The sequence below is a fragment of the Onychostoma macrolepis genome, chromosome 01 (assembly GCF_012432095.1).
Source record: "Onychostoma macrolepis isolate SWU-2019 chromosome 01, ASM1243209v1, whole genome shotgun sequence".
NCBI lineage: Eukaryota > Metazoa > Chordata > Actinopteri > Cypriniformes > Cyprinidae > Onychostoma > Onychostoma macrolepis.
The window spans coordinates 26,200,716-26,227,393 of NC_081155.1; the positions used below are offsets into that span (position 1 = coordinate 26,200,716).

A 26,678-nucleotide genomic window follows, 5' to 3' on the forward strand; every position below is an offset into this window, starting at 1 on the left:
ATAATTTAGTTAATTTTCCAGTACTGCATTTTTAATGGCAATGTATCTATAACTGCAGAATAAAAGAGAACAGAAGATTGGACGATTTATTTAATCTTTACTATTTTTGTTTCATCTTTTAAAGCGAATGAAATAAATAAATGAAATATTAGATGAAATATTACTGAAATATGAAATATTATCAGAATTTTTAAAAAATGAACAGAGATTGATGATACAGTATTAAGTTACTACACCACTGCAGTTGCAATTATATAGTGGTATAATATTTGTGCGCTATTTTTGGTATGACACAGAATTAAATTGTGCTTAAATAGGTTAAGCAAAACAAATGTGTATATGTCTGAAAACCTTTTATACACCTTTAATACACATACGTAACTGCAGACATTGAAATGACATACACTGCACTACAAATATTTTGAATGTCCCTTATTCTGTCCCTTATTTTCCTATAAAGAGCCACGATTGTCCCTTATCTTCTTTTCTGAAGTTGGCCACCCTCAGTGTAATGGAGAGTTTGCAAATAAACCTTTATTGAAAGATGAAGCAGTGAACTGTGTTTACATCTGACAGCAGCTACATCACAAACCGTATGTAATAGTGCTTTATAAGTAAATGAAGTTTTATATTTAAAATGTTTCAAAACTCTTACGCGCAAAGGAAACAAAGTGTTAACATGACAATTCAGAGGCCAGTATCAAGATGCCAGTGTTTTACTTTGGTAGCTGTATACGAACTATGATAGGCTACTTGATATGTTAGGACACACTTACAATAACCTCGCTCTCAAAAAATGTTTTATTTGTTACTATTATTTGTTACAAATATTGCATTTTCTCTATTGCTGTTAGCACATTTTGTTTAGTCAAGAGTAAAAGTTATAGTGTGCTCAGGTTGTTTATGGAAGCTCTTCGTTGAGTTTCTTGATCACATGTAAGGCTAAGACCTTTGTTGCCAGCAGAGCCTCATTACAGGCCTGAGGGATCAAGCTGGGAGGAAGAAGAAACCCATATCGACCACGATCCTGAAGCTCAAAGGTGAAGGAATACTTTATCCCGAGATTATAAGCCCAGTCATCAGATCCTCCTGGGGCTAAATCTAGTAAATGAAAAACACAATATTTATATAACAAAAAAACAGGAAAAAGTTCAAATACAGATTGTTGTATTCTAAGAATAGACAGAAAGCTTACAAATGGTCTTTGCAGCAGGACCATATTTATAGTTATTCTTGTAATATCTGCGTATTTTTGTTGAGGCCTCCTTAACAAGTTCAAACTGTTAGAAAAAAACAAAAAATATTTTTTTAACTTTGATTATTTACTAGTACGACCCGACGACTATTAACTTCACACACCAGCTCACTGTGGTTTGGAATCTCATCATAGGAACAGGAGTAAGGAAACAGGAGCATCTGAGAGTAGGAGTGAATGGAGAGGTACAGCTTGACTGTGTCCTTATGGGAGCGCAGGAACCGTGTCACAGCCTGGGTCTCTGGTTCAGACTCTGGGAACTGACCGCAATATGTAGGATCACATGGATTATCGGATGCCCCCTTTGCTGTAGAACACAGTGGATGAATTAAACCAGGAGAAATATCAGTTCTAAAATAAAATGTCCTCAAAAGTAAAATCATAACTGTATTGCTGCGTCCCAATTCGAATATCTGGCCTAAATAAAATTCAAAATTAGAACTGGACTGTCCCTATTCTTATGTTGAAATGAGTATCCCAAACGTACCCAGATGATTTACTGTTTCAGGTGAAAATTTGAAGTGCAGATCCGTGCACACTTTAACAGTTAACATTGCCCATAACCATTGTGTTGGATGAGAATTTGATTAGAACTACAAACACGACTAAAAAACTACAAACATGGTGGATACGGAAGACCAACAGTACAGAAAGGGTAACTTTTAAGTGCATCATTATCAAACCACACAAATCCATAAAATAGGGCACAATGAACTATGAATTTTTCGTATTAACTTTTTACAGGTGTTTTACCTGTGTTTTGAATTTTGCACTGCATTATGTGTGTATTTTAAGAAATAATATCTGTAATTGTAATAGACAATGTAAAATATTTACCAGTGTTTACCAGTTTCCTTTTTTTTTTTTTTTTTTGCATGAGGAGAGTTCTCAGCATGAAAGATACAGATCAACATGCCTCTTCATTTCATTCCAATATGGTAGAAATGAAATGAAACAAAATGGGGATGATATTAACTGTGACAAGATGATTGTTTAGTGCATCCTGGCAGTTTAAATGGTGACAGGATGCATGTAATTAAGCAACAGAGCAGTCCATTAAAGATATTATAATGATGAAGTGGTATGTTCCCAAAGCTTGCCTACTATTTGTGCTACACACGCAAAAGTATGTACTTTTTCTTCACAAAAAGTACATACACAAATTGGGACACAGCAGTTTTTTAATTTTTTTTTTTTTTTTTAAGTGAAGGTCCAGTATTTGGCACCTACTGCACCAGTTTGCATCAAAATTTCTGTTCAGGTCGGCTCCAAAACAGTTGCTGTCTTTGTTATTTGAGCGGTTTTTCCTCCACATACGATCCTGTTTGGGTAAATAATAAATAAAAGCCATGAAGACTCTTTTAGAATTATTTTTAGAATAAGTACTGTGCTAAAGTTGGATCAAGCAAAAGTCTGTTTTCAGGGAAATTTAAAATGCACAATTACATGTACTACTACAATTCCAACACTTCAATAATAATAATAATAGTTTTATCATATTACTGTTGTCCATGTGTACTTGTATCCATCTGGGTTCATGGATGTCAAGATGTAAACGTCCATATTGTTCAAAATCTCTGTGATTTCAGTGTTATGGTTGTAAAATGCTAGTGCCTGGAAAAGAAAAAAATTAAATCCATTGAATTACATTTCTAACATAAAACAATGCTATGCGGCCACTCTAGTTCACTAACCAAGATCTTGAAGATACAGATACAGATACAGTTTAAACATGCAAGCTCAAACAGAGGTAGGACACTTTAACACATGTGCAACAACCATGTGCAAATGGAAAATAGAGATTTGTAAAGTGAAATGGGTTAAGAACAAAGAAGTTGGAGAAGAAGTTGAGTATGAAGAAAGCGTGGTTTAAAGCACAGTGTACTGTATGACAGCTTAGGTTACGATAATGCTGATTAAACACTTTATACTTACATAATTGACAAACCACATGCAAAAGGCTGGGGCTATCCACTCCCGTGCATGAATACCACAGTCTATCCACATGGCCCTCTTCACCTCATCCCTCCTGCCAGAAAGCTACAGCATGATGACAAACATTTTAACTGTGAATGTGTCTGCAATGCGTTCTAAAAAAAGACATTCAAGCGACGCTCAGATCTCTAGTATTTAAATGAACCTTAATAGAATGAGAGTACCTTAAGAACAAAGAGTGGTCGTTTTTCAGAAGATGACCCAATAAGAATAACTTTCACCATGTCTGAATGGTCCTGCTTGGTCTTATTTATCCAGTAATAGATCTGAGACAAAAGTTTGGTCAAATTGCGTATGATTTTAAAAAGAACATTTTTCAGTTAAATGAATGCAGTTTGTTGAATTTTCTCATTTTTGTCAGCTTACATCTTCTAAAGAATGATATCTCTCATAAAACACGCCTCCACTCCGGGGATCTGATGTATCATTTTTGGTCTGCATCTCAATTAGTGCTGGTGTGTTTTCCAAAAGCATTCTGCAAAAATATCAAAAGCACAAACTAAGTCTTGTGAATCAAGGAGTTGCTTGTCAACATATGCATCTTTTAGGTAATAAAAGTAGTAAATATAAATCTGAAAAAAAAAAAACCTCTATTGTAGCTTGTCAAAACTAATGTAATATGTGAGTTATATAATAAATCCCATCTATTTTTATTGTGTTATTTATTGTTACAATTTAGTGTCCAAAATTAGTTAGCTAGTTATGCTAGTTAGAATTAGTTATGCTACTTAGTTATGACTATTTAGTGACTGATGTACAAATAACTACAAGTAAGAATGAATAGCATCTAACGTTAAATACCAGTACCACTGGTATTGGACTGAACTGAATCCTTCACAGTGTTGATTTTTGCATAGAAACTGCATAGAAAACAATGGGGGTCAAAGGGGGTGGGGGTGTTAAAATAACCCCAACACAAAAGCTGTAACAAAACACATCTATATGTCAAAACTTCATAACCTTTAATGAAAAAAAATGTCACTAAATATCAAAAAGAAATAAATAGTATATTCCATTTTCAAGCAATTAATCAATTAAATCAATTGTGGGTCAAATTGACCCCAACACAACAAGATGATTAAAGGTTCATACAGTCTTCATTCCACCAAATTAACCAGCTTTACTTACCTATAAGTAATGCCTTGTTTGCGTAGGAGTTCAGTGACAAACTTTACACTTGTTGACCGAATGTAAAGGTGAACCTCAGAGTTTATTGTAATGTAAATGGCAGAAGCAGGCTGCCACAATTCTGTCTGAACAAGAACAGAAGATGAGTTTAGATGTTAGCTGAAACTCACAGGTCCAGCCTGAGGGCCAGTTCAATAAATCAAATCAATGAACAGCAAATATTGTGAAGGCTATTTGTAAAATCATTCTTACTTGAATTAACTCAGAATAACAGTAATCTACAGAAGATATTACGTCTCTTGCCAAATTTGATATTCACAGTCATGCTCGGACAGAATGCCAGTCAATAAATACCCTCTTACCTCATTGTGACTTGTTAAGTTTTGCACTGTGTCCACATGTTCCTGTGTGGATACAGTGATGGCCAAAACCTGGTCACTGTGTGTGAAGAGAGAAACAGCTGCAGTCATTTATTGTAGTATCATACATTTATATATATATATATATATATATATATATATATATCATACATAATATAATATAATATAATAATATAAGCTAATTGCATTTACTTTAACTTTTTATCTTAAAATATGGATTTTGATTCTCGCAGTTCTGAGAAAAAAGTCTGATTTACGATAAACATCAGTTCTTATATCTAGCAATTCTGACTTTTTTTCTCATAATTCTGAGTTTACATTTTACAATTTTATTTATCTATTTATTTATCTATTTTTTTCTAAGAAAATTTTTTATCATATGCAAATGTTTTTGATATGTAACTACTTATACTACATAATTGCAAATAATTATTCACAATAAACACTTCAGCAAAGAATGTACCATTTTCTGTTTATTACAAACTTTAACAACATGTGCTATTCTGTAGTAATCGTGAAGTTACAATGTTATATATCCACATTTACCAGATGGAGATACAAACACTGTATCTATTATTATTCTTTTACCCAAGAAAACAGTTTTAAACATTAAATAAAAAACAAATCCTACTGCGAGTTCCCATTTTTCTGCAGCAGGTAATGTTTTTTACCTTGTTTAAAGAGAGGTTTTACATTGATTACAATAAGCTAATGCTAACATACAACAGAGATCTGATTTCAGTCATAGGGTGTTTCTACTCCATCAACTTAAATATATGATTGTAGGCTATAATGCATAATTTTAGGAAAATTACGACTTACTGTTCTGATTTGCAGATACACTTCTCAAGAAAGATGTTAAAACATATAAAGTAAGCAAGTTGTATTGGGGGCCTCATGTTTTTCTTCTGTCTCCCAATAGTTTGTGCAATAATGTAGACAAGGTACGGGGCCAGTATTGATCTAGAACTGTTTGTTTGCTGGTTAAACTTTACTCTGAATTAGCTCCGTGTAGATTATATTTCAAAACATTCCAAATGGTTGTTTGTAAAATATTTATGAGAACTGCTGTATCATTTAAAAAAAAAAAAAAAAAAAAAATTAAGTATAATCAGAAAACAAATGGTGTCATTTCATCTCAACTGTTAAGGAGAGCATTCTTTGTCTGCGATTAGCAAAACCATAAATTAAACCTTAACACTAGGTGGCAGCCAATGGCAATTATATATAGGTTACATATATATATATATAGGCAAAAACAAATAACTAAATTTTTTGAAATGTTCAAAAATCATGTTTTTTATTATGTTATCATGTTTTTATTGTGCTTTATTGTGTTAGTTAGCTGTTTTTTTAAAGTTATTTTTTAACCTAGTCAGAATAAACCAACTGCAGTTGGATTGAGATTAATTGGAATGCACAATGAAAAAACATAATTTCTGATAATTGTTAAAAACAATTATGAGTTATCTGTTTTTGCAAATGATCTCTTCATATTTCTTTTTTAATAAACCAGTTTATCATTTAGGCTCCAGACCAGTAGATGGCGAAAATGCGGTTTGCCAACAGCCATTAAAACGCCAGAAGAAGTACAAATCAACATCCGACCAGTGGTAATCGCTTCCGGGTTGTGACGAGACGAGAGACGTGTTGTGTTGTCATCTCTGAGGAAGATGTCAGCGCACGATCACCTGTCTTTCTGTCTGTGCGATTTAATCAGGTAAACATTGTAAATTATTTATTCATTGTGTAGATTTTAAAGCCAATGCCTGATAAGTGAACTCCACTGAACTCTTGTTGCACCCTTGTTGCTACAGGACGAATGTTTAATAAAACTACTTGCTCAATTCATTTTCTGTTTTAATGAATGAATGAATGAAGGAATCAATGTATTTTTTATTTCGTAAACATTTATGTATATTAATCTGCAGCTTTGTATTAATTTAATACTTTTAAACATTCCCAAGTGAAATTGGAGCCAATCATTTCTGTTCATGTTAAGGTTCATGCTGATTCATATATATATATATATATATATATATATACACACACACACACACACACACACGCACGCATCAGTATAAAATAAAATATTAGAAGAGAAATAGAACTTGTTAAAATATTACAAGAGAAGCAGTAACAATGTACATTTAGAATTAGTTTTGAGATCTTGTCTAATCATGTACTGACTTTTAAGGCCTATTTATAGTTGATTGTGCATTTTGGTATGAAACATTGCATGCAAACTGATATTTATAGAAAGATGGGTAATTGTGTGTGGTTTTTGTCTTCCGCAGGTTACTGTGGTCACTGCTGTTGCCATGTTTCTATCTGAGTCTCGTCCTGACAGCCATCCTCTTCCTCTTCATCATGGGAGTGAGAACCTGGCTGCAGATGAAGAGGAAGAGCAGGAGAGCTCAGGACGGCCGTCCCGCCGTGGCCTTCTTCCACCCGTACTGCAATGCAGGAGGAGGAGGAGAGAGAGTGCTGTGGTGTGCTTTACGTGCTCTTCAAAACAGGTCAGATATTTCAGCTCTTAAGAGTGTGCCGTTTATTTGGCCAGACATTTATGGGCCAGTGACAAATAGGAAGTGAAAGCATGCAAAAAATATAAATAATACATATAATAAACAGTAATCCAAAATGTAAATAATTTTATACTGTATTAAAGTTGTGTTTGAAGTTATTGATTCTAGTCACTAAAAAGGTCATACAAAATATTTACATAATTATAATTATATAACTAATAATGACTGGCAAGTATTAAGTAGTCAGAAGACTTCTTGTAAAATTATCATGCCTAACTACAATGTTATCAGCATGACTAGAACCTCTTAAACTGACTGTTACTTGGCTACAGGTGGAAAACTATACCATGACTTTCAAAAAATATTTACATTGACCTCTACTTATATGCAACTTAATATTATATTTCAAGTGAAATATATAATACACAGTTTAAAAAAATAATATAATATAATGTTTAAAATACACACAGAACATTATTTAGTAATATATAATATTAAATTCTGCCCTACAAAACATGAAATTTACACCACAGTGTATTTGGAACCAAAAGAAAAAAAAAACATACTGGACGTTTTACACAAGTCCTTGTCCCTGGATTACTGCAATGTTTTTTTTCCTTATTATTCCCTGGTGTATGCTCAATGGAAAGATATATTTGTTTATTTTATGTATTTGTAGAAATTGTCTTTTTTATTTTAAGAGTGAACAGTTGATATTTTGAATCTCTTAAGCATAATATTGCCTTAAAATATAAAAGTAAAGGAATTTTTTTTTTTTTTTTTTACCTTATGTAGGTTAAGACCTATGTGTAGTTGAATCCCTAGGCATACTTTAATTTAAAAGCCAGTCTTATAATTTGAATTTGCCTAGGACAGCGAAGTGAGCATGGCATGTCACTGACCCTTATATGAATGTATTAATTTCTGTGTTTGACTGAACTCTTGAATGCTTTAATCAGCAGGGCTGGTCTTCAGCATGAACAAAACCATAACAGAAATTCTGGATTCATACCCTATTTAATCCCCTATATTTACGCAGGTATCAAGATGTTTCCTTCGTGGTTTACACAGGTGATCAGGGTGTGACAGCAGAAGAGATTTTAGATGGAGCGCGGCGGCGCTTCAACATCAGACTCCCCCGAGCCGTTAAGTTTGTGTTCCTGAAACATCGTCTCCTGGTGGATGCCAAACTTTACCCACACTTCACCCTTCTGGGGCAGAGCGTGGGCTCCATCTTCCTGGGGTGGGAGGCCTTGACTGAGTTTGTTCCAGACCTCTACATTGACTCAATGGGCTATGCCTTCACCCTACCTGTGTTCCGTTATCTGGGTGGCTGTCATGTAGGAAGCTATGTGCACTACCCAACCATCAGCACTGATATGCTGTCAGTGGTTCGAGAAAGAAACCCAAGGTTAGTCAAGAAAGTCACATTAGTGTTATTAAATTAAAAGTAAATGTTTAGTGGCTTAAAAGCTTAGTTTTGTGGCTGATGTAGAGGTTAAAAGAATTCTATAATGATTGTAGTTCAAATCTGATTATATTTACTTTGTTAATGAATATATTTTTGGTCTTATTTTGCATAATGAATTAGTGCAGTAGTTCTAAACCAACTTATAACAGGGCTTCGGTATAAATAATTTTTTTTTAAATTAGACAAAATAAAATATATAAAAATAATGGTATTTTAATTCACCCCCTCGGCATTTTTTAAAATTTAAATCCCACTTGAAATCCTGGATATATGAGGAGCGTGATTTCTAGCTCTGGAAAAAAAGTTGTGCAAATTAATAAAATCTTATAACTTCATTGCCATTGTTATGATTATACATTTTTGTAATTATGCCAACCTCTAAAATGTTTTATCAGGTAGAAATTATGCATGAAAAATATTCCTTAGCCAGTAAATCACCACTGGAAATTTAATACTACCTTTCTTTGTTAAATATTCTTTTTCACTCAAACAGCCATTGTTTTGAGCCATTATTAACATCAGTTTTCTGATGAGCATTTTTTGTCTCATAGATGCATCTCTTGCAGTATGTTTTCCAGTTGTTATGCATGTTGCATGAATGTGTATAATTATATTTACATACACTACGTTTCAAAGTTTGGAGTCAGTATACCTTTTTAATGAATAAATGCATACTTTTATTTAGCAGGGAGTCATTATATTGATCAAAAGCAGAAGTAAAGACACCTTAATTTTCCCGTAAAATGGGTGTGGCCATTCGTAAATTTTATGGGTTTTCTTGCTTCTGGTCTCATTCGCTTCCAGCTATTTTTAACTGTACAAAACCACTCGTTTTGTTGCTTAAAATTGCAAATTGATTTGTCTTACCATTATTTTAATGCATTATCTTAATTATGAACACACTGGTTTGTAATGCAAACAGTTTTACCATTTACTGCACATTGTAATTCTTCTCATTATTTCCCTATAGCGGCTAATGAACCGGAAGTCTCGCCTATAGGCTTAATAATATTAAATAATATTTCATCATATTACTATTTTACTGTATTATTGAAGAAATAAATGCAGCCTTGGTTACTTCTTACAAAAACAAAACATTCTTACTGACCCCAAGCTTTTGAACGGTGGTGTATATACAGTATAATTGGCCTATAGAAATCTGACATATAATTCCATATATGCATTCTTAAATCTTCATTCTAGGTTCAATAATTCAGACTACATCTCCAGTAACCCTGTACTGAGTGCCATCAAAGTGATTTACTACTGTGTCTTTGCGCTGCTGTATGGCCTGGCCGGTTCCTGTAGTGACGTAGTCATGGTAAATTCCACCTGGACTTTAGGTCACATTCTGGCTCTGTGGCACGCTCCTAACCGCACCAGTGTGGTCTATCCACCATGTGATGTTCAGGCCTTCCTGGACGTCCCTATTGGGGATGAAGATGAAGAGAAGGAGAGAAAGAAGTGTCACTCTGTGGTCTCCGTGGGTCAGTTCCGGCCTGAAAAAGACCATCAGCTGCAGATTAAGGCTTTTAGAAAGCTTCTGGACAGGAAGGGGGTGGAGTCTGCCGGGCGAGAGACCGTGAAGCTGGTGTTGATAGGTGGATGTCGTAACCAGGAAGATGAAGACAGGGTACAGATGCTGAAGGGATTGTGTCTAGATCTGGGTGTGGCAGATAGGGTGGAGTTTAAACTCAATATCCCATTTGAAGAACTGAAGAAAGATTTAACAGACGCCACAATCGGGCTGCACACAATGTGGAATGAACATTTCGGTATTGGTAAGAAATATCATGCTCTCAGCAAAATCTCAAAACACTATACAGATTACTTAAAAAATAAAAACAAAAAGATGGTGGATTGTTTATGGAACAAGTAATAAATTATTAAATATTATACAATAAATTATTATTTTTTTAATTACATTATCTTTAAATTTGAATGAAAACATTTTTAATTTAATTAAAATGTTACATTATTTAAATTATTTTGTAAAATTGAATTAAAACATTTTTATTTAATTAAAATGTTAAATTAGATAAATTATCTTGTAAAATTGAATTAAAATAATATTTTATAAAAATTTGAAATATAATGGATTAATAGAATATTATATATATTATATACATTATACATTATCATTTTTATTTTTTTGGTCAGAAATAATTTAAATTGGCAAAGATTATTTTTGTCCACAGTGCATATTTGCCAGTATTATTTTACCATCATTGATATTACGTTTTAGTTTTCGGTAATATTTTGAATTAGATTTAATTTTATATTTTCTGTTAATCTCTTTCATTTGAAGTTTTTTTTTTTTTTTCATTTTTAACATTTTTATATATATTTCTTTAAATGCCTTTATAGTTTTTATTTATTAGTTTCAGTTTAATTTTATTTTTAGTCCTTTAACTCAAACTAAATGAAAATAAGAAGTGTTGCCTTGGCAATTAGCTTATAGTAATATATTTTGGTATAATTGATATTACATTTTAGTTTTCGTTAATATTTTGAATTGGATTTAATTTTATATTTTCTGTTAATCTCTTTCATTTTAGTTTTAGTTATGTAGTTGTGTTTTTGTCATTTTTCTATATATTTCTTTAAATGCCTATATAGTTTGTATTTATTATTATTTGTTTGTTTTAGTTATTTTAGTCCTTAAACTAAATAAGTTCAACTGAATAAAAATAAGATATGTTGCCATGTTGTTGGCAATTAGCTAATATATTTATTTATTTATGGTAACAAAAATGTTTGTTTAGGGTTTTAGTTTCAATTTAACTAATAACCCTGATATTTCCATGACCATTACCCTGAGAAATTCTCATCTTCTCCCACATGTCCACAGGTGTAGTGGAGTGTATGGCTGCAGGAACAATCATTCTGGCTCACAAATCCGGTGGTCCGAAGTTGGACATTGTAGTTCCTTATGATAATGGTCCAACTGGCTTCCTGGCAGACAATGAAGACAGTTATGCAGATGCCATGGAACGAATCCTTTCTATGACTCCTGCAGCTCGATTGGAGATCCGACGCCGGGCGCGTCTGTCCGTCACCCGCTTCTCAGACCAGGAGTTTGAAGGCTCATTTCTTGCAGCCGTGGAGCCTCTAATGTCAACACTAAGACTGTGAGTGATAGAGGAGGGGGTCATGGTGACTGACTATAGGGAATCAGCTAGAAATAGTTCAGTCTAGTTCACAAGCGTGTGCTGGCCCCATAATGCTGACTCCAAATCATTCCTTGTCCATAGCAGAAGTGAGCACTTCATACCTGCCTGTCTTGTGAACATTTGCTCTTTAAGTAATATCACTAAGGTAAGGGAAAAGCATCATGGAAAATGCTAGTTCTGGTGAGATGCCACCTTTTGCTTTAACTTAATGACAGATTGAATGACAGATTGCTGCAAATGAACAGAAAGCAGTAGATTTTGTTTAATTTAAATGCAAACATGCAGTTTTTTCCTTCATATCTGTTATATATACATTATGTATAAATGTAATGGCTTTGTTTTGTTTTATTGTAAAAGGTTTTAGAGGGTTACACAACAAGACTACTCTTGGAAGATTCAAATTATACTAATGCTTTGTTCTTTTTTTTTTTTGTTCTTTTTTACAATAAATTATATATGAGTGGTGGTCTGGAAATATAAACAAAATGTTTGTCCTGTTTGTTGGTAAATAGACTGAATTCACTATTACCACATCATTTTAAGTAGCAATATTTTGATGTAATTATTACATTCACAGTTATTACATTGGAAAGCTGTGCTCAGTTCTCGTTTTTGTTGCATACAGCTGTCCAAACCTTTCACACGATTAACCAACCTCCAGTAACAGAATTGGTTTTACATTATAACTGCTGTATACAGAAAAGCTGTCCTAGGAGCACAGATTCTGGGTAAGGGAAGCAGTGTTTGTCTGTCTAGACTAGATAGGAAAGTGAGAGAGAGGCCAAATTAAACAGCACATAGTATCTGTGAAAAGAGGAGAGAACTGAGAGGGTTGAGAGTATTTAAACAGCTAGTAACATATATAACTTATAAAACCTAACAATCAAATTTGCTAAATGAAACGAGTATATTTTTCTCAAATACTACTGAAAGTTCAAATTGAGTTACGGCGTATTTTGTTTTCTCAGTATGCTTTGATTTAGATTGTTAAGGAAAGTGAATGTTGAAATTGTGATATCTGTCTATTTTTGCATAAGATTAACAGGGGAGATCTCTTAGTGTTTTAGATTTTATAATAATTAATATTAAGAAATAGTCTCTTTTTTGTGGACTCAAACTGAATAAGCTCACAGTAAATAGTATATTGGTTAACTTTAATGCAATTGTTTCCTAGAATGGTTAACCTTAACTAATATCGGGTATTACAGTGTGCATGTGTACTTTCTAATAATAATAAATATTATTTATAATATGAATGATGCATTTATATAGCCGTACTAATTTACAGTACTTGTCAAGCATGATTTTAAAAAGTTTTTAATGAATTCTCTTCTGCTCACCAAGGCTGCATTTGTTTGATCCAAAATACAGTAAAACAGTAATATTGTAAATTATTATTAATTTAATAAATGTATTATTGAAAATTCAGCTTTGCATCACAGGAATAAATGAATATATTAAAATAGTAAACAGTAATTTTGAATTGTAATATTTCACAATATTAAGCTGTAAGTAAAAAAGAATATTGGAGTACATTATACAAGAAAATACAATTTCAGTCAAAATGTCACATTTCATTTTGTAATCAACTGTGAAATTTACTAGCAAAGTACGAGTTAAAATAGTTTCTACAACATTTATTTTTTTTTTCATTGAATGCTTCAAGGAACAAGGCTATTTTTCATAATGTATTAATTGCAATATTTGTTGCCTGAAACAATAATTCTGCCTTAAACATTTTTACGGTTTCATAATTCTTGTACTGTTTAATATTTGATGAAAAGCCCATGATAGGCAATTTAATGACAAATTCCATTGCAACACTCCACATTCTGTTATTAGGATATGGTGTCACAACTGTCAACGTGTTCAATAACTGTGTAATAGTTCAAATATGTTTAACAGACTATACAGAAATGAAACAATTTTGAGAAATATTCACAGGAGTAAGAAGTGTAAATTAGCTGTAACAATTCATGATTACAATCATAGGAACTTGTCAAGCTTTTCCTGAACACTGCTCTGCATCTGTTGGTAATAGGAGATTCTCAGAAACTACTAATGGTTAATAAAGCAGATTTCATCTTGGCTTATGACAGAATTAGATGTCTGTTCACTTTTTCATCAGTCACTGATTTGATTTCACTGTCAAGAATATATTGATTTCTTCCTCTGTTCAGTTCCCCTTTGACCTACAAATTGGGAGGGCGACTGCATATTGTGTGCAAAAGTTACTTTGCAATCATTTATAATTTCACTTTTTCAGATACAGGAGAAAATCAGAAAGAAAATGTTTATAAATAAATGTAACAGATGCATCATCATGCAGACACTTCTCTAAATGTCCTTTTACAGTAAATTATAAGGTGACACACACGCACATATATATGTGTGTACATGTATATATATATGTATATATATGTATATATGTATGTATGTATGAATATGTTGTTTTAAAACTATTTTATAGCATTTTACAGTTAGTTATATGTGTTGCCTTGTATAAACATCATATAATTGTCATATATATTATATATATAGTGGGGTACTATGAATTAATTAACAGCTGTCCGCTGTAGCACTGTACAGAGTTTTTCCAAGTACATCACATCCAAAATGGTTTTTGAAATCAGATTATCAGACCATATTCTGGGTAAAATAAGCACTGGGTCTGGATGACAAAGTTCCTCTTTACCCAGATGTGCACGAACAGGAGAGTGACGCCAAATTAAACAACGCCTTGTACACAGAAAGGAGGAGGAGAGTTAAAAGAGCCATAACAGTTAAAAACGGGACTGTTCGGTAGTAAGAGCGTCCAGTCTGATTGACATGAAAATGAGGTGCTGTGTTTTTCTCTTTCTGCTCCTGCAGGTTTTGGGAGGTTTAGGTGAGTGTGATCTTGATGTTGATTATTAGCAAAGACTACAAGACATAAGGAATAAATATGTGACAATACTAACAATGGAAACATATATGCAGCTTTCATAGTTCATGCTAAAATTAATCAATAGTCTAACGTGTTGTCTTTTAATCTTAAAAGTATTTTTTGGGGATATAGTTGTAAATCATTAAATGTGTAACGTGACCTCTGACATGCAACCACAGGCTTTCCTCTGTTTGAGCTCAGCTCAAAAGCAGACGATGCTTTGCATATGGCGCTCAATCAGATTAATGCACGCATTGCCAGGAATCACCTCTACAGAGTGTCCAAGGCATCTGTAAAGAGGGTCAGTACACACTCTTACAACAACTCTTTTATTTCTACATCTGACAAAACTGGTGACTAGTGAGGATCCAATCATCAATGAAAGACCAGTAGACAAATAACAAATGAATAGTTTAAAAAAGCAACAGCCAAATATATCGACTGCTGATAATTTGCTTTTATTTACCTTAAGATTGTTCCTCTGGGAACGAACACATTTGATCTGCATCTGAGGTTTGGCATTAGGGAGACGGAGTGTCAGAAGAGCTCTGGGGTCGATCCTCAGGGCTGTATGTACCGCAAAGGCTTTTTTGTGGTAAGTCATCTCAAGATAATAATTGTACCAGATTTGTGCACCATTCATAATTAAATTGACAACACCTTTTAAATTACATTTCAATTGCTGAAGTTGAATTGTGGAAGCAATGGATGCAATATGTGAATATTCATGGGGTTTGTATTAACTAAGTGGTTTTAATTTTCAGTATATAAATTACCCATAGACATGTCATCACATGTCAGCATGTCATCGTTGTCTACAAACATTAGATGAAACAACAGCTATATATATACACAGGTGCTGGTCATATAATTAGAATATCATCAAAAAGTTGATTTATTTCACTAATTCCATTCAAAAAGTGAAACTTGTATATTATATTCATTCATTATACATAGACTGATATATTTCAAATGTTTATTTCTTTTAATTTTGATGATTATAACTGACAACTAAGGAAAATCCCAAATTCAGTATCTCAGAGAATTAGAATATTACTTAAGACCAATACAAAGAAAGGATTTTTAGAAATCTTGGCCAACTGAAAAGTATGAACATGAAAAGTATGAGCATGTACAGCACTCAATACTTAGTTGGGGCTCCTTTTGCCTGAATTACTGCAGCAATGCGGCGTGGCATGGAGTCGATCAGTCTGTGGCACTGCTCAGGTGTTATGAGAGCCCAGGTTGCTCTGATAGTGGCCTTCAGCTCTTCTGCATTGTTGGGTCTGGTATATCGCATCTTCCTCTTCACAATACCCCATAGATTCTCTATGGGGTTAAGGTCAGGCGAGTTTGCTGGCCAATCAAGAACAGGGATACCATGGTCCTTAAACCAGATACTGGTTGCTTTGGCACTGTGTGCAGGTGCCAAGTCCTGTTGGAAAATGAAATCTGCATCTCCATAAAGTTGGTCAGCAGCAGGAAGCATGAAGTGCTCTAAAACTTCCTGGTATACGGCTGCGTTGACCTTGGACCTCAGAAAACACAGTGGACCAACACCAGCAGATGACATGGCACCCCAAACCATCACTGACTGTGGAAACTTTACACTGGACCTCAAACAACGTGGATTGTGTGCCTCCTCTCTTCCTCCAGACTGGGACCCTGATTTCCAAAGGAAATGCAAAATTTACTTTCATCAGAGAACATAACTTTGGACCACTCAGCAGCAGTCCAGTCCTTTTTGTCTTTAGCCCAGGCGAGACTCTTCTGACGCTGTCTGTTGTTCAAGAGTGGCTTGACACAAGGAATGCGACAGCTGAAACCCATGTCTTGCATATGTCTGTGCGTAGTGGTTCTTGAAGCACTGACTCCAGCTGCAGTCCACTCTTTGTGAATCTCCCCCACATTTTTGAATGGCTTTTGTTTCACAATCCTCTCCAGGGTGCGGTTATCCCTATTGCTTGTACACTTTTTTCTACCACTTCTTTTCCTTCCCTTCGCCTCTCTATTAATGTGCTTGGACACAGAGCTCTGTGAACAGCCAGCCTCTTTTGCAATGACCTTTTGTGTCTTGCCCTCCTTGTGCAACGTGTCAATGGTCGTCTTTTGGCCAACTGTCAAGTCAGCAGTTTTCCCCATGATTGTGTAGCCAACAGAACTAGACTGAGAGACCATTTAAAGTCCTTTGCGGGTGTTTTGAGTTAATTAGCCGATTAGAGTGTGGCACCAGGTGTCTTCAATACTGAACCTTTTCACAATATTCTAATTTTCCTTAGTTGTCAGTTATAATCATCAAAATTAAAAGAAATAAACATTTGAAATATATCAGTTTGTGTGTAATGAATGAATATAATATACAAGTTTCACTTTTTGAATGGAATTAATGAAATAAATCAACTTTTTGATGATATTCTAATTATATGACCAGCACCTGTATATATAATTTGTATACATTTCAATATTTCATATTTTTATTTTATAGACCTTGGTAAAAAACTGCATTTCCCCAATGCTGAAAATGTTCTATATATTTATACAATAATGTTTTACTTATTTTGGTTCTCCTAACACTGTAACACAAAATATATCTAAAAAAATATTGGAGTATGTTTACAAGATAATACTATCAGCCTTTCTACTGTAAATGTTCAGATTTAATCCTCGCTATTTACAATTAATTGTAAAATTGACAAGCAATACACTAACATTACACTCTTTTCTTTTGTAAAATTTCTTTACAAAACAGCAAGTTTCCCCATTTTTACAGACGTAATGAAATTGAAAGACTAACACTTGTGTAGGTATTAGGATTAGAACATATTTCAGTATGGTATTACTGTATTAAATGCAGCAAATTGCTGTCTTAATCAGTTTATCCAGATACTATTGTGCTTACTGTATGAATAGATTTGAAAGTACTGAGAAATTGGCCCTAGCAACTGTTAAAAGCTATACCGACCCCAAACATTTGCATGATAAAAACTAAAAGAAAAACAAACAAAACTAAAAACGTCTTATATGGCTGCTGAATTTGCTGCAATATTTTTAAAATGTATATATTAACAATGCTTTGTAGAAACTTGCATACTTGTTAGTAATAAGTAATATTGATTATTATTAAGAGTATAACATTCTTTTTTCATGAATCTTATTATTTGATTCTTGTCCATATCCTTGGGGTTTTAGTTGGAGGCAGGGTGCTATATCAGAGCCAGAGTGAGTCAAGACGTCACTCGTATCATCTCTCTCAGATGCACAAAGGCCGACAGCTCGAGCTCTGAGTCCAGTGAGGAGGTGAGTGTCAACATAAAGAAAAATATATTTCAGCAGGGGCATACAAACATTACCATGAGTAGATACGCACCAAAGTGTAAGTGTCTAGTAAACAAGCAAGAAGGGCTAGAATGAAGTGCATGTTTGCATCAGTAAATTTAATTTCATTAAAAACTATTAATCGACTATTGTGCAGAAGTCTGTAACCTATGTCAAGGATAGTTAAATATACAGAATAATGTTTACATATAGGGTTTATGTAAAATGTTATTTTCATTTGAAGTAAATGAATTTTAATTTAGAAATACATGACTAAACAATGAATTCATTGCTGACAACTTCTTTCCGTCAACAGGGGGGGTTAGGATTATACTACGATTTAAATCATTTTGAGACTAGAGGTAAATAAACTTGTCATCTTTTACACCTTCATATTTGGCATATTAATATTGTGATCACAATGCTGATAATGCTTTTGACATATTTGTAGACCGCACACCTTCAACTTCAGCACCAAGTATTAACATGGCTCCACCAATACGTGCGGGTCATCGTGGCAACAATGAAAACAGCCACGTTCGTGGAGACAATTTTGACAATCACCTGCCATATCACTGACTTGCTGGATGAAATCACATGAAGACTCTTCATACAAACATTAAGGTGCTACAAACAAAGCTAAATGAAAAGACTACTGTACTAAGGACCAATAACTGCAGCCTCCACTGAAACATGAAACAAGTAAGAGTATGCACTGTAAGAGATGCGAATACGAATAGAAACCTGCTGGCATTAACCTCCACAAGAAACCCAATAAAAACAGAAACATGGATGATATCAGCATGTATAATTTCATTTTAAATTACACATTTTGCAGAGGGATATGAATGGATCATGACCGGATACTTTAATAATTTAATATCAACTTTAGTTAGTCACTTCTCAACAACCTGAAAAGTTTCATGATATTGTAAATACATTCAATAAACAAATTCTTCAAAATGAAATGTGGACATGAGTTAATTGTTTGTACATATGCCAAGTGCCTCTTATAGGTGCTCACTGTAAGATTCTGAAGTTGCATGTCATGTCTGAATGGAGAAAATAAGCCAGAATCCTTCAGCAAGTAAAACCTACAGGGGAATTGAACTTCCTAATGGCCTCTTTTTATAAGATGAGAATATTTTGATCCACATGTTCTAGAATCTTAAGGCATGGCTGTATTCATGAGCCAATAATACAGGTTATAATACAGGATATAAGATAAATCTATGTGAATAATGATTGTGTCATTCAGTCACATGACTTAAAAGTCCATCTCTTCATAGGTGAACAATTTGTAAAAGTCAGCTTGAACGTTCATCAGAGGAAGTAAGGACCAACAAGGAACAGCAAGGCAGTCATTTGTTTTACCTAGACAAAGATACTGCAGCAAATGAGAATATCTACAATTTAAACAGGTCTAATAAAAAAAAAAGAAAAAAAAAAGAAAACATTCCACAGTCTCACAGATCTAGACATTGGGTCAACTCCCTGAACAACAAGTCCTTCATGTTACAGTTTTGACAAATACAACTAAAACGCACTTAGTGGCTCAAAGAACAATGGTGATCAAGATCCATTCTAGATGCATCTATTGAGCACTGGATCTGCCACATAAATGGTTAAAGTTATGCCAAACTAATATACCAGCCAAACACACTGTCTAATTCAACCTACCCATCTAAAACTCCTCAAACAACAATAACCATCCAACCATTTAAAAACCTTCAGTCTGAAATAACAAAATCTCTTCAGATTATTAAATAATCGATAATATAAAAACAATATAAAATCAAAATTAAAAATCCCACCCAACTCCAAAGTTCAAAATGTTTGTCTTCCCAAAAATCAATAAGATTAATAGTTTAATGTAGTTTTGTCTTCCATGCAGTACCAAGTGTTGAAGTGGAATCACTCAGTTGTTTGGAACTGGAACTGATGCACTGAGGCTTCTATGAGACAAACATGTAAATAGCAAGCAAGAGTGTCCAGGCAACGTTGCCGTTTTCTCAGTTTGTGAGTTTGGTGCTGTGGTCCCGCTTGGGTGGGGCAGGAGGAGGCCCTCGCCGTAGCGTTGCATAGCCTGAGATATTCCCGGACATGAAGCCACTACCACTGTGTCTCTGTTGATCATTCAGAAGCTCAGGTGGAGGTGGTGGCAAAGCCATGTCATCCATTGTGGCCACAGGGTCCACTTTGTCTCCAGAGACTCGCGAGGACTTGCGTTTCAGTGTCTTGTTAAGGTCCTCCAAGAAGTTTGGCTGTGTGGTGCCTTTGGGAGAAGAAGGGGGAATAGGGCCCCCTTGTATGGAAGGTGGTGAGAGTGGTGGAGGCTCTCTAATAGTGTTGTTACAGCGAATTGACGCTGGAGGTTGCGTCTTTTTCAGGGAACTCTTTCCCCAAGCAGGCTGGGGCTGAGGATTGACCACAGCCACTTTCGGAGACAAACCATTTGGATCACCTGGAAGGGGCGGTGGTGGAGGGAGGTCAGACTCCAGTGGGGGAGGGGGAAATATGTCATTTTCTGGGGGTGGAGGGGATGGGAAGTCTGCAGTGGATTGGCGGTTCTGATTCATTTTGTTCTGCAAAGCCAAAGGAAGATTTGCCAGATTAAGCTTTCCTGGTTTGGGGGGTGCCCGAGGACCTGTAGAAAGCTCTTTGGAGGGTGAGCTACTGGAGCTTGATGTCAATGATGAAGTAGGGTTAAACTTGCTCACCAAGTTCCTGCGGGACTCCTGGTAGTCCACCGAGGCATTGTACTTCGCACTGGAGTTGCGCTGAGGTGTCGGTGGAGGTTTCTTGACACCTGCAGATGAGCCAGAAGGGGACTTCCTGATAGGGGAGCCTGACATTGGAGGAGGAGGAGGAGGTGGTGGAGGAGGAGGAGGGGTAGGACCTGGAGGAGGTGGTGGCGGCGGCGGCGGAGGTGGTGGTGAAGGAAATGCAAGGGTACTCTCTGGAGGAGGTGGTGGAAATTCAGGTGACCTCTGTTGCTGCTGGCCTTGACCTACAGGCTGCCATTTTGGTTTAGCCTTCACTGCAGGTAGGGACTGGGGAGCTTTGTGACTTTGAGACTCAGTTTGATTGGTTATTGCAGGAGACACAACAGGAAACTGGCTAGCAAGCTGCTTAACCAGAGATGGCACTGATGAGGTTTGGTTGGAGAATGGTAGTGTCTTGGAGATGCTGTGCTGCTTGGGCAGTGTAGGTGGGGGTTGGTTCTTCAATGGTGCTGGAGGTGGAGGAGGAGGTGGGGGTGGGGGAGGTGGTGGTGGTGCTGGAGTTACTGGGGATACTGGAAGAATACCATATGAAGGTTTTGGTGCTGTTTGGGGTGGAAATCCACAAGTGAAAGTTTTGGGCAAAACTGCAGGTTGAATTGGTAGCTGAATGGGGGCTGGTGGAGGTGGTGGAGGAGGTGGTGGTGGTGGATATGGAGCTGTAGCAATATGCTGTTGGCGAGGGAGTGTAGGTGCTGATGGTGGGGGTGGTGGCGGTGGTGGAGGAGGAGGAGGAGGAGGAGGAGAATGGATCTGATTGGCTGGGGGTATTATATCCTGGGGAACATTGGGAAATTTGTGGGCAAGGACCTTCTTGAGTCCATTGGTTAGGAAAGGTGCCTGTACTGTCGAAGGTGGTGGAAGGCCATTAGCCTGAAGAGGGGGTGGAGGAGGTGGTAAAGGTTGCGACTGGATTGGCACTATGGGGGGAGGAGGTGGGAGGGGTTGTGACTTGATTGACACTATGGGTGGAGGAGGTGGTAAAGGCTGTGACTGCAAGGGCATTATGGGAGGAGGAGGCGGTAAAGGCTGTGACTGCACCGGCATTATGGGTGGAGGAGGTGGTAAAGGCTGTGACTGAATTGGCATTATGGTAGATGGAGGTGGTAAAGGCTGTGACTGCACCGGCATTATGGGTGGAGGAGGTGGTAAAGGCTGTGACTGCATTGGCATTATGGGAGAAGGAGATGGTAAAGGCTGTGACTGCATTAGCATTATGGGAAGTGGAGGCGGTAGAGGCTGTGACAGTATGGGCATTGTGGGAGGAGGTGGGGGAGGTGGAGGTGAGGGGAGGGGAGGGGAGGGGAGGGAGGACTGTAGAACTGTTGCTGGGGCTGGAGGACCAAGCTTCAAAACAGCCATGGCTGATCCAGGCGGAGGCATTGGGGCAGGTGGAGGTGGAGGAGGAGGGGGTGGGATGTTAGCCCCTGGTGGAATATTGTTCGATTGTGGTTTGGAGGCCGGTGGGACTGGTGGCACTTGCTGCTGGACTTGAGGCTGAGGCTTGTGGTGGCTTGCGGCCTGAGAGGCATTCTGCAGCCGTGTGATAGTGCTGTATTTGGCAAACATGGTAGGTGTGGCATGGTGGGGGATATTGGAAATAGGAGGAGGAGGGGGTGGAGGAGGTGGTGGTGGAGGAGGTGGCGGTGGTGGGGCTGGAGTTGCCTGGGGTGGTACTTGTGCCGGTGCCTGTATCGGTTGCTGTATTGGTGCCTGTGTCGGTGCCTGGGTGACACTTCCACGTGACTGTGGAATTGAATGTGGATGTGGCTGTTGCACTGGGTGTGGATGCTGCTGTTGAGGCACATGATGAGAAGAATGGCTGCTATGGCTTGAATGGGTAGAACGCATTGATTCTGGCCTTGCCTGAACAAATATAAAAAAACAACAATTAATAAGAATGTTATTTCTTAATTTAATTTCCTTTAGGCCTTTACTGTGGTTCATCTTAAGGCCATTTCACACTGAACGCGATGCGAAAAAGTGAGGTGAATCGTCGACAAATAGTGCTTTCACACAGAGCACGAAACAATTGATCGCCTTCTGGATTTTTATTCTACAATAGCCAGACATGCACTCGTTGTATGTTTTATAATGGATTGAACACGACACCTGCTTATTATTTGTCAAAAACATCCTTTATTGTTATAAAAATATCATGAGCTGCATACAATTTTTCATATGTAACAGATATCATCCCATGACTGACAGATCTTGAGTGAAAGCGCTCTAATTCATAATACTCGCGCATGTTGAAGGAAACGGACAGTGCTCTTCAATCACATTCAGTGGAGAATTAATAGAAATTATATTCTGTATAATGAACATGAGAATAAATCTGTTCTCAGATACCAATGATAACAAGAACTCAGCATACTCTTCTTCAGTGTTTGTTTACACTGGTTTTCGAAACAGCGCCACCACTCTTGCCCTTTTGTGCAACAGCAGCTGCTCCACGCACATGATCTAAGCTCAAATCTCATTTGAAGGAATGGATTGCAGATCTACAATGGCCCTCATAATAATGTTAATTATAATATTTTTTGAATAATAATTTATCAAAGTTACATTTATGCATGTTAGAAAATAAGTTGAATATGGCTTTAGTCTGCCATTTTACTCTCTAAGAAGCTGATCTCATTGTGTGTGTGTGTGTAGTTAACCATATTTGATAATATTCAGGGCAGAGCCGGGCAACCTTGAAGTACAGATAAGTGTTCTCTACGTATGTGTGTGAATGTCTATCTTTGCAGCTAGATGCAGAGAGAGAGCTCTGGGAAGAAATCGTCATTTGCCGTCACCCTGATGTCCAGGGTAACAGATATACGTCTGTGGAGAGACCTATTGCGTCTGACCTCTGATCAATTGTCACCAAATATAATCACTAGAAGATATGCTTCGAGTTTTACGTCCATGTGTGGAGATTTTCTAAGTTTATCTACCAACCAGAATCTTGCTTACCTATGTATTGACATAATTAGTGACCTCTGTTAGAGTATAACTATTGGTGTCTAGAACATGTACGCAGAGCGGCCAATGAACTCGATTGCGAGTCTTGAAGCTGACTTCTGCTGATGAAACTATCTTCAGTAAATTTTCTTCATTTTTGATCGAATCTCTTGACTTCTGGTCTTCATTCAACACACCTGGTCCGAGGGTCTTTACTGTAAATTCCCCTACACATTCAACGGCCCGTTTCGTCGCAGAGCGATGGGGGAATAAATTGACACAGGACGAAAAAAAATGTCACTCACTTTTTTGCGCTGCGAATGGTCACGCCTGGTGTGAATAGCCCCATAGGTATCTATTGTTTTGATTTAAAAGCGTCATCGCACCAAACATTTGCGCCGAATTTTCAAGTTCAGTCTGAAAAGGCCTTTACTCTGTGGCGTTGTATCAAGTGCCCATATAAAGAGAGATATATCTTTCCAGAGCAAGAGGATGACTCACCTTTGTGCTCTCCTCTATTTGAGTCCCTCTCTTCCAGGCCTCAGAGAAGATTGAACTGACTACACTCTGGGAACGGGCATGGGAGGACGAAGTACCATCTGACATACCACTGTCTGCTTGGCTAGAGTGGTTTGACTGTGATTCTTTAAGCACAAACAAATAAGCACAAACATCAGCCAGCAACCCATACATATACAGTGACAAGTCAGTAAAATCACTATTATGCCATAGAAGGAAAATGCTCCATAACTACCAATGCCTATGATATTTGAAATGTTCAAGTGATCAGGTTCAAGTTACTCACCAGGTATACTGACTGAGCTTGTTCCCGACTTGATGCTGGTGCTAGAGAGAGAAGACCAGTCATAGGCCGCTTCTGTGCGTTTCATGGCTTCCTGGTAGTTCACATACAGCTGCTTCCCATACTGTGCATAAAACACATTCAATGATGAAGTGATATAAACCCGACATACATATACACATATATACACATACATGGTTGAAAATTAAGCAATTTCCAACATGAGCTCTGGTTATAAATTCCTTTTTAAATACAGAAGAGCGTTTGTTATATAAATAATGTGGCATATTAGTTAGTTTCAGAAGAACATGTTTTGAGGCCACAGGGTTCATTAACTCAACAGAAAACATGACAGACTATAGGAAGCTATGGGATTACCTTAGCAATACGAATGCCATTAACCCATTGGTGTAGAGTTCTGACATCATCACAGCACAGATATTTGATATACTGTGACTTCTTCTGTATCTGAGGGTGCTGTGGGCACAATCAACAATATTACCAAGACATTGAAGACAACAATGGTTCAATAATTGTTTTTTGGATTGCTAATACTAATGAACCACTAGAGGGCAGTAACAATGGTGCAAAGCCATCTGTTACACAAATCACATGTGAGTTGTCCATATACTTAGCCACCTGTCACCCAACCTGTTTTTAAATTTAGCTTAAAATTATTAAGATTATTCACAGATGTAGCCTATTTATATTTGTGAACATTTACAGGAATCAATACATTTCCAATGATATCCCAGAAATTCAACATTTTAACATTTTATTTGATTTTATTCTTGGATGCTATAATGTGCAAAATGCCTGAGTGGACAGATTCGCTTCATTAGCTGCTGAGGTTTGCAAGATGTTGTTGATATACACTACTATTCAAATGACTGGGGTCTGTAAGTATTTTTTTTTTTAAAGTTTTTGAAAGAAGTCTCGTAAGTTCACCAAGGCTGCATGTAATTGATCAATAATACAGTAAACAGTAATAATATGAAATATTATTATAATTTAAAATAACTGTTTTGTATGTGAATATATTTTAAAATGTCATTTATTCCTGTGAAGCAAAGCTGAATTTTTCAGCTGCCATTACTCCAGTCTTCACATAAGAAACATCTCTTATTGTTATCGATGTTGAAAGCTGTTTTTTTCTTCTTCACATTTCTACAGCAGTTGCATTTTTTTCTGGATTCTTTGATGAATAGAAAGTTTTAAATATTTAAAAGCGCATTTTTTGAAACATTCTTTGACAAAAAAAAAAAATCAGATCTCTTTACTGTCACATTTGATCAATTTAATGCATCCTTTTTGAATAAAAGTATTAACTGGTTTCCAAAAAAGGCCCCAAATATTTGAAAGGTAGTACAGTGCACAGCATAAACGAGTACACCCCCTCCAAAACCTAACAAATTCAGCAATTACTCTTTACTTATATGACATGTTAGGGTTCTTTGGAGATATAATGTTCCATCAAGCCTGCTTGATCAATTACCAAAGAAGAATGTCAAAATTATTCAGCAAAATAAGATTTTCTTATCAAAGTGATAAAATGTTGTGTTGCAAAAATGAGTACATCCTCCTTTTTTTGTTGTTGTTTAGTATATTGAACCAAACATTTTTAAAGACAAGTAATTTCCTGACAATTAAAAGTGTTATATAGCCCACTGAATCATACTCAGATTTAATGCTGGCAGCAGTGGAACCACTTGGGAGAGAACTGCCAGGTGACTTATTTCTTAGCATAAAAGAGGACAATGGTACAAGAGGAATACCAAATTATTGTTTTAAGTGTGAAAATATAGCAGAAGCAGCACAGACATTCAAAAACAATGGACTTGTGACAAGGCTCCTGAAATAATCAGGTCTTCACTTTAAGTTTTCATTTAGTGATGAGTGAATTTTTGCTAGAAAAAGAGCAGGAGAAATAACATGCAAGTGTCTCAGAGCCGGCAAAAGCTACGAAAAGAGTG

The 26,678-nt window shown here is 36.2% G+C and overlaps 4 protein-coding genes across 9 annotated transcripts in view; 2 read left to right on the forward strand and 2 right to left on the reverse strand.

Moving 5' to 3' along the window:
- Positions 1 to 410: 410 nt before the first annotated feature.
- On the reverse strand, positions 411 to 5,728 carry cpb2 (carboxypeptidase B2 (plasma)). Its single transcript, XM_058780721.1, has 11 exons — positions 5,581 to 5,728; positions 4,741 to 4,816; positions 4,379 to 4,503; positions 3,617 to 3,725; positions 3,415 to 3,516; positions 3,191 to 3,295; positions 2,759 to 2,869; positions 2,486 to 2,576; positions 1,360 to 1,562; positions 1,196 to 1,280; positions 411 to 1,101 (listed from the first exon to the last, which is right to left on the reverse strand). Exons 1-11 carry the CDS (start codon positions 5,655 to 5,657, stop codon positions 902 to 904), a joined length of 1,284 nt encoding a protein of 427 aa, XP_058636704.1. The 5' UTR covers positions 5,658 to 5,728; the 3' UTR covers positions 411 to 901.
- Positions 5,729 to 6,411: 683 nt separating this feature from the next.
- On the forward strand, positions 6,412 to 14,001 carry alg11 (ALG11 alpha-1,2-mannosyltransferase). The gene is made up of 5 exons (XM_058748957.1): positions 6,412 to 6,478; positions 7,056 to 7,277; positions 8,326 to 8,697; positions 9,961 to 10,538; positions 11,609 to 14,001. The coding sequence occupies exons 1-5, from the start codon at positions 6,432 to 6,434 to the stop codon at positions 11,890 to 11,892; spliced, it is 1,503 nt and encodes a 500-aa protein (XP_058604940.1). The 5' UTR covers positions 6,412 to 6,431; the 3' UTR covers positions 11,893 to 14,001.
- Positions 14,002 to 14,687: 686 nt separating this feature from the next.
- spp2 (secreted phosphoprotein 2) lies at positions 14,688 to 20,124 on the forward strand. The gene is made up of 6 exons (XM_058749080.1): positions 14,688 to 14,817; positions 15,036 to 15,157; positions 15,329 to 15,451; positions 18,046 to 18,153; positions 18,488 to 18,533; positions 18,623 to 20,124. The coding sequence occupies exons 1-6, from the start codon at positions 14,760 to 14,762 to the stop codon at positions 18,748 to 18,750; spliced, it is 585 nt and encodes a 194-aa protein (XP_058605063.1). The 5' UTR covers positions 14,688 to 14,759; the 3' UTR covers positions 18,751 to 20,124.
- Positions 18,965 to 26,678, reverse strand: part of raph1b (Ras association (RalGDS/AF-6) and pleckstrin homology domains 1b) — a 65,213-nt gene continuing 57,499 nt past the window's right edge. For all 6 annotated transcript variants that reach the window (XM_058748591.1, XM_058748748.1, XM_058748668.1 and 3 more), the window contains 4 exons: positions 25,084 to 25,182; positions 24,709 to 24,829; positions 24,405 to 24,547; positions 18,965 to 22,820 (listed from right to left, as the gene is read on the reverse strand). In XM_058748591.1, coding sequence (XP_058604574.1) covers positions 20,184 to 22,820; positions 24,405 to 24,547; positions 24,709 to 24,829; positions 25,084 to 25,182 — 3,000 coding nt within the window. In that variant the 3' untranslated portion in view covers positions 18,965 to 20,183. The remainder of the gene's footprint in view (positions 22,821 to 24,404; positions 24,548 to 24,708; positions 24,830 to 25,083; positions 25,183 to 26,678) is intronic.